The sequence below is a fragment of the Tuber melanosporum genome, assembly GCF_000151645.1.
Source record: "Tuber melanosporum whole genome shotgun sequence assembly, scaffold_106, strain Mel28".
In the NCBI taxonomy this organism is placed as follows: Eukaryota; Fungi; Ascomycota; class Pezizomycetes; order Pezizales; family Tuberaceae; genus Tuber; species Tuber melanosporum.
Window position 1 is genome coordinate 130,904 of NW_003298762.1, and position 7,657 is coordinate 138,560.

At 49.5% G+C, this 7,657-nt stretch overlaps 2 protein-coding genes; both read left to right on the top strand.

Annotated features, from left to right (window-relative positions):
• Positions 1-1,005: 1,005 nt before the first annotated feature.
• Positions 1,006-2,097, top strand: GSTUM_00000217001 (uncharacterized protein). XM_002835390.2 has 3 exons: positions 1,006-1,556; positions 1,643-1,712; positions 1,782-2,097. The coding sequence occupies exons 1-3, from the start codon at positions 1,043-1,045 to the stop codon at positions 1,936-1,938; spliced, it is 741 nt and encodes a 246-aa protein (XP_002835436.1). The 5' UTR covers positions 1,006-1,042; the 3' UTR covers positions 1,939-2,097.
• A 3,142-nt stretch (positions 2,098-5,239) lies between these two features.
• Positions 5,240-7,431, top strand: GSTUM_00000218001 (uncharacterized protein). XM_002835391.2 has 2 exons: positions 5,240-5,809; positions 5,868-7,431. Exons 1-2 carry the CDS (start codon positions 5,374-5,376, stop codon positions 6,974-6,976), a joined length of 1,545 nt encoding a protein of 514 aa, XP_002835437.1. The 5' UTR covers positions 5,240-5,373; the 3' UTR covers positions 6,977-7,431.
• Positions 7,432-7,657: the final 226 nt, after the last annotated feature.

Genomic DNA, 7,657 nt, shown 5'->3' on the forward strand with positions numbered 1-7,657 from the left:
AACCGTCCTCTCTAGAGTAATGTTCCCGCGGTCAGATTTTTCGCTTCGGATGACATGCAATCACACAATGAGCACTAAATTAGAATCCAGAGTCTCCAATATTTCATTTCTCCCAGACATCTAACCCGGGATCTGGTCAAGGGTAATGTCGTAGGGACTCGTGTTATCCACTATCTCCGCCAGACCTCTAACCTCGTCAATCCCGGCACCAGCAAACGATAGGTTCAGCCTGACAGCTTAATAGAATTAAGAATACCAGTTAATGAGATCCAACACAATCCGCATGTTCAGGCTTGCCCACACGAGAAAAACATTAACCCTTCTTATGGGGTTTTCTTGTTTTCTTGTTTCTGAAAACTGAGAGATTAGGAGGCTGGCGGTGATGGTGAAAGACATAAAAACTTGTTTTTAATGAACTGGCCAGTTCGCAATTGACAGACCTTCCAAAATTGATGATAGGCCGAAGATCTCTTCTTTTCGAAAACTCCCAAAAGCTAGCCTCTACCCATTCCCAAAGTATCGGGAAATCTTGGCACATTTTTTGGAATAGGAAACGCCAAGATTTCTCCGCCCTTTTTGAATAAGGTAAGCAAGCAAGTGGACGATAGTCTAAGGGACTACCGAGAGGTGCAATTGAAGCCCGGTGTGAGCAGCTGTGACAATTAACCAACCATGTCTAATCACTCGACCACCTACAAGTAAAAACGCCAAATCACTGGGCCGGGTCATCAACGGACCCTGGCGCAGTGCTCTACCGGTACAGTACCTTCTGCTCTCAAAGACTGGCCGGGGAAGGGCTCCCGAGTTCCTCAACCCAGTGATTGGTCCAGTTGAACCTGCATGTGCATTAAGCCTGACTGTGCCCAACAATTGATACCCCTATCCTTGTGTTCCCGTACCACACCGTTCCCCATCAACCAGTGAAGCGTATTATGATAGCAACGAAATTACTCATGAGCGGTGCAACTACAAAGCTTCACCCAACAGCACTTCAATTCCTCACAACCAAATCTCTTCAAAGCCCCCACCACCGCAAAAAAATATGACCGTCGGTGCAGCTCCGCCATCATTGCTCCAAGTAATCGATGGGACAACCATCCTGTCTCTTCTCTTCTTCACCTCCCTCCTGCTATCCTCCTACCTCTCCACCAAATACTTTCTCCCCGTTGGGACCTCTGCCAAGACCCGCTTCCTCTATGGCTGGCACATCTTCGACGCGTTAATCCACATCCTCTTCGAGTGTCCGTTCCTCTACATCTCCTTTTTCTCATCGGCCCCTACCGGCCTGACAGGAAACAGTGCGAACGTGTTGTGGGGTGACTTGTCACGTGCTTATGGAGCTGAGTACGCCACCGGCTTATTCGGGCATTTGTGGCGGGAGTACGCAAAGGCTGATAGGCGGTGGGCTCATGCCGATGTTGGTGTTCTCGCCCTAGAGCTTCCTACTGGTTTGCTGGGGGGTCCGTTGGCGTGGTGGGTTTCTGAGTTGATTAGGAGGAAGAATAGAAGTGCTTGGTTCTGGATGCTTGTGCTTGCGGTGGCGGAGCTTTATGGTGGTACGTTTTGCTACCGCTATCGAGAGTCATAGTAGTGAGATGCCGGGGAAAATGTGGAGTGGCTGACTGAGGCGGACGAGTTGTAGGATGGATGACCTTCGCTCCTGAGTGGCTCACTGGTAGTCAGAATCTTAACACTAGCAATCCCATGCACACGTTTGTATCCCTTAGACTATTATGTTGCGCACATTCGCCTCTCGCCAAGCTAACGAATCACATTTCTAGTTGGCTTTACCTCTTTTTCATGAACGTGATCTGGGTTATCGTCCCCGGGTGGATCTGCTTCGAAGCCTACACGGAGATGGTCGTCACCCCATCCAAAGGGAGAATCACCACAATCCATCACGATGACACCAGCGCTGCAGGGAAAAAGTCCCAGTAGTGGTCGATATACAAATCCCCGGGCAAAAGTGTTTATGAATCTACTGTACTTTGCCAGGTCTCCCATTTTCACAAACACTTTTGCCAAGGGACCGTATCCATAGTTGCTGCCTAGTTCTTGTGCTAGTGTCTTTTTCACACAATACTATTTCTAACCTTTCATACTTGCCCAGTTGTCCTATGAATTGATTACCATGGTTTTTTTTTTATCCCCATCTTCCATTCGTTAAAGCCATGCTGTCCAATCCGGGAACTCCCTTCCACACAGGGCAAGCTGAGGTGAACCAACGTTCACTAATACTGTACAAGTACCTAGACTACCGTACCAGTTAATGAGGTCCAACACCTCTTGAGGGCTGCTGATCCTATACTCGTACTATACTATTCCAGGGAAAGCGCTGATCCTTCTCAGGGCCTTTTTGACTCAGAACCCGGAGGTTGTAGGGCTGCCGGAGATGGTGAATGTCAAGGAGATTTCGCGGTATGGTACCGGTACTCGCCAGAGAGCAGGTAATCACGCTCGACGAGTACTGTACACGCTGGACATCCCTTGCATAGGGTGCCTATGACTACTCTACGGTACTCGAGTACCACCCATCGTTTCGCGTTGAGTGCTTTACCCAGGACGGTGGAACTGGAGAAGGAAGAGCAAACTCGGTGGGTTTGAAGATGGATTCCCAGGACGAAGTTTTTTCGTGCCGTGAAATAAGGTTGATGAGGGGTGGTGACATCCATGGATGGGGGTGGTTTCAGGGCTAACTTGTTGGGACGCTGCGATGTCATGACTGCAATCAGTAGCGGGGTCTACTCTAGCTTACCGCAATACGGTATCGTAGCTGGAACAGCGAGCGGTGCGCGGTCGAGTTGGGATATCGCACATTGAAAATTGCCATGTCATAGCGGTATCACTGTAGCCTTTCGGAGCGGTATTTATTGTGACGTATGACAGCCATCCAACGCATAAAAGCACTAAAGAACCCCCCCCCCGACCCTGCCCGAGCGTAACTTTGTGAGCATCATATCGTACAACCCCTCACAACGAGTCTCTTCAATTGTAAGTCCAATTAATCTCACGTCCAGAATGTACTCCCCGCCACCCAACAATCCCAGGGCATGTCCCCAACAGCCCTACCCGAAAGTATGCAGAGTCCATCCCTCACTATGATACCCTACCTGCTACGATGCAACCCTTCAATGTTCAAGTTTGGCAAATGTGATAGGCACAGTTCAAGCCCGCACACCGCCCCGCGAGATGGCGATTTCGAGCATTGCGTTTTTACCTGCGGGGTGGTAGGGTACTGCATGCCAGGTGCGACTTGCGGTTTTTCGTAGGGTGCTTATATCGGTTACACTTTGATTTGTGTGATGTGTTTTGCGCAGGATGCAAAAGTGCCGGGTATGATATCGATTGTTAGATTGCCCACCGGGATGTAGTGAGTAAGACTGAGTATGGGTGGAGTGGAATCGAGTTTTCGCAGTACCGCACTCGAGTACGGTACTGTACGATATTAAGGTTCACGTATCCACGGAAACTCTTGTGCCTCCAAGCAAGCTGCCAACTCGACGGAAGGGATTCGCTATTTCGGTGCTTCGGTGCAACCATCAGAACAGTTGGGTATGTAAACGAAAAAAAAAAAAAAACTTAGAAAGTGAGTATTATACGAGTAGCTTATGCAAGCTTCAGGAGCAGCATTTACCGATCTAGATCTAGACTACGGTATGTTGGCCCCATAAAAGTCTTCGGGCATCGTGTGACGCCAAGCGATCTTCCGTGTAATGGAGATACGGCATTGTAGAGAAATTACTTCCGCGGGGTCGGGGCGGAGATATAACACTGTTCCACGACGCTCAGAATTGTACGACTACAAGTACCTCCGATTATTCATACCTTATTTTGAGCCCCATGGGCAATCTCTGGTCCAACGTTTAAGGCTTTGCGAAATACGAGTTATGGTGTCAAGGTACCGTACCAGTGAGTTGAGGCGAATCTGCTCTGATCCGCTTCCGGGCCTATTGACCCATCACGGAGTGGAATATCGCGAGGCCGTTGCGACTAGAAGTACTATGATAGCAGAGGAGGTTTCGTCTGACCCTCTTCCCACCAAGAGTTCGAAGGGTGCCTTGCCAAGGACACTAGAGCGGAACAGGAATTTTAACGTTTAGGGTACAGAGCTTGGCAGCTTAAAAAAGTCACGGGATGATTTTGCGTCATGACGGGTACTTACAAATACAAAATGTCCCAAGACTTTTTTCAACATACGAGTAAATGTTCGAGTAGGGCCAGTTACCACCCTGGACCTACCTTATTCTGCTTGGCCATTCAAAGACCAATCGCGCAGAGGCTTTTACAAGTGATACCGTAGTCTTTCTGTTATGGTAGCTGGTTACACACGCTTCCCAATTTTGGCCAGTGAGGTTCGGATTCGCCTCACATATGCTCACCCCCTAAAAGCGCTGTGCGCGGGAGGGAGGGATTGGTAATTTAATTTAAATGCTGGAGGTAAAAAACGAGGTATGGCGCATGACCGGATCACCTTGGCGCGAGTGAGGCTTCATGAACTCTACAGTACCGGTACTACTGTACACTACTCGCACCCCGCCCTTGATATCATCGTCCACTGTTTTGTGCGGTATCATAATAATTGGATAGACCTACTTACTCGGGTACAGTACTGGTGCAAAGAATTAATCCCTCTACGGTAAACACCGGCACCTTCGCCGAGCGAGATAATTTATAATTTACATCTTGTTATCGCACCCTACCACTGTGAATACTAGACTATATCATATATTTATATGATAGAAAGCCAGGGAGCTGCCAAGCGTCACCTTCGTCATATCCTGTGCCGGCACCCGCCGCCTTTTCCCCGGAGCCTTTGAAGTTTCTCATTTGTCAGGCTGGTATTTTGTGGAAAAGGGATTGTTTATCCGGACCTTTTTTCGTTTCAGCACCACCATGGGTATCTATCGGATGCTACGAGCGAGTGCCGGTTATGCGTTTAACGTAAATTAATATCTCGAGGGCGAGAGAGAGTACGGATGCCGTAGCAAAAAAACTCAAAGGGGGGAGAAATGTGTTATCCACGAAAATAAATCAATAGTAAGGGGGGGGGGAGGGGGGCTTGATGGCAGAATAGGAAATCTTCTGGAAGCACCTGAAGAATTCTGCCTCGACCACCCCGTACTGGAACCAGTCATACACTGTATCGCTCACCTCACCAAGCCCTCGGGAAAGACGCACACCACTTGGAATATATAATGAGACGAATCATCCGCTGCGCTTGATCTTCACTTCAATCAACACCCCTAATACACAGCCCCAATCGGTGCTCGAGTAAAATACTGTACGAGTCCTAGTACACCTGCTGTTCCTCTTCGAAAACGCAAAAACTTACCAAAACTTCCCACACTTTTCCACCGAGAGACGAGACCGAGTATGAGTATGAGCGCCCTTCGTCGCCTGTCATATGCCATGGGTGGAGGTGGAGGTGGAGGTGGGGATGGGGGTGCACATGACGAGGAAACCCCGCGCCGTCATCATCATCATCACCATCTGCACCATCACCATCATGATAAGAAAGATTACACCATTAGTCCAACCGGCGGGAATGTACCGGTTAGGATCCCTTCGGAGGAAGAAGCCCCGCACCGCCATCGACACCGCAGGAGGAGGGCTTCCACCACCCCTGCTTCCCAGGAAAAAGGTCGCCGATCGCCGCCGAGGGTCATAGACCCCGAGTTTGAACCAAAGAAATCCCACCCACATAAACGGGTTGCCGTGACTTTTGATAGCCCAACTAGTAGTGCCTCATCAATCACTTCATCCGGTGGGATAGAGATTCAAGGAAATCGACGGAATCATGGGGAAAGTCGTGAGTGTCCCGCTTGGAGATGGTGTTACCTCGTGCTGACTTTGAGGACCGATAAAAGCCCCTCTCACGCCGCTTATAAAGACCACCCCCCCAACCCCCTCGCCCCTTGAGCGAGCTCGCAGGACAAATTCACAACGCGTTTATCGGCCGCCGCCCCCGTATCCCGTTACTCCCCGTCGAGACGAGACGGAATACATCGCTTTTTCCCCTGCCAATAACATGTCGATCCCGGATGGACCACAGGGGCGCCATAGCGACTCTGTTGCCCCGGGAAAGTTCGCGCCCCACCCAGGAGCGGTAGAGATTGGGAGCAGCGATTCCATCGTTCAGGAGCCAAAATGGACGGATGGTTCCAGTTCTAGTGCACCGTCCCCAAGCCACCGTCCGAGCGAGAGGAAAGCACCCAAACCCGCTCGTCGCCCTGGTCTGAGCAAGCATAGGGGTTCAATACGCGAGAATCAGTATGACTTCCTCAAAACCTTCGACACAGTTTTCGTAGTCGACGACTCGGCATCCATGGCAGGCGAGCGTTGGGATCAGCTCGGCCAAGCCCTCGAAACAATCGCCACCATCGCCACCAAGTACGATTCCGATGGCATAGACATCCACTTTCTCAACTCCCCCCAGTACGACCACGAGCATGTCACCTCCCCAGCCTCCGTGCGAGACCTCTTCGTCAGTGTTCAGCCCGCAGGAATAACACCAACCGGCGCTTGTCTAGACCGCATCCTGCGAGAGTACCTGGACAAGTACGCGGATGCGAAAGCCGCCTATACCCCATCCACCAGCCCCGGCCCACACCCAACAATGTATGCCTCGCTCCCAAAGCCACTGAACATCCTCGTACTAACGGACGGTGAACCGACCGACGATCCCGAGTCCGTTATAGTCGCTGCCGCCCGGAACCTGGACCGACTCAACGCACCACTGCACCAGGTTGGCATACAATTCATTCAGATTGGGGACGAGGAGGGCGCGCGCGAGGCGTTGGAGGAATTGGACGACGCGCTCGAGGAGATCTACGGTATCAGGGATATGGTTGACTTCACGCCCTTCGTGGAAGCGCCTGGCGCCGGGAGAGGGGAGAGGGTTAGTGGTGAGATGATCTTGAAAGCGCTCTTGGGCGCCGTGAATCGGAAGTACGACCGGTGGGGGAATGAGTTTTGAAATAACACTCTGCTCTGTATTTCGTTATTATTGGTTTTAATATTTTTCTTTGGATGGAGTTTGGATTTGGTTAAGTTACGAGTGATGTTGTTATGAGTTTCTTTTACGGATACATTTGTCTGGTAAGGGCGTTTTTATTTTACTTGATTGTTTTCATTTCTTACGGCAGTTGGGATTAGGCGGGTCTGGGTTTTATTTTATTTTATACATGATACAGCTCTTATGGCTCTATGAATTATGAAGTTGGTTTTGGATAGCATTCGTTGCATGATGCCTCACTCGCGTTCAATCCGTCGCCATCATCTTGATCCCTTAATTTATAATAATAATATTATTATTATTATCATAGCAGCCTGTGGATGATACCTGTTGGATATTACGGATTGTTTGCGGAAGCTTGTTCATGAGGATTACCTGGATGTCGGTGGTTAAACAGCTCGCTTGCTCTCCTTGTACCCTTTCCTTTGGTTTTGTTTCAAGTTGTAACAGGGGCTCCCTATGGGAAGATGGATCCCAAGGTTACGACCGCACCGAAATGAATTCTTCCGTAAAGTGAACAAATATAATAAATGTCAAAAGTCTCAACAGTAGAGTTTGAAGAAACAAAACGGTAAAACTTAATATCGTTAAGCCACAGCTTTTACTCAATTAAGTCCAAATCTTGAGAGGTAATTGATTGCC

What these genes read in the sequence shown, in the direction of transcription:
- GSTUM_00000217001 (XM_002835390.2), top strand. Translation starts at nt 1,043, where the DNA reads ATGACCGTCGGTGCAGCTCCGCCATCATTGCTCCAAGTAATCGATGGG. An exon ending in GGTGGCGGAGCTTTATGGTG is followed by an intron (nt 1,557 to 1,642) that starts GTACGTTTTGCT and finishes GACGAGTTGTAG; the next exon opens with GATGGATGACCTTCGCTCCT. An exon ending in ACTAGCAATCCCATGCACAC is followed by an intron (nt 1,713 to 1,781) that starts GTTTGTATCCCT and finishes TCACATTTCTAG; the next exon opens with TTGGCTTTACCTCTTTTTCA.
- GSTUM_00000218001 (XM_002835391.2), top strand. Translation starts at nt 5,374, where the DNA reads ATGAGTATGAGCGCCCTTCGTCGCCTGTCATATGCCATGGGTGGAGGT. An exon ending in ACGGAATCATGGGGAAAGTC is followed by an intron (nt 5,810 to 5,867) that starts GTGAGTGTCCCG and finishes GACCGATAAAAG; the next exon opens with CCCCTCTCACGCCGCTTATA.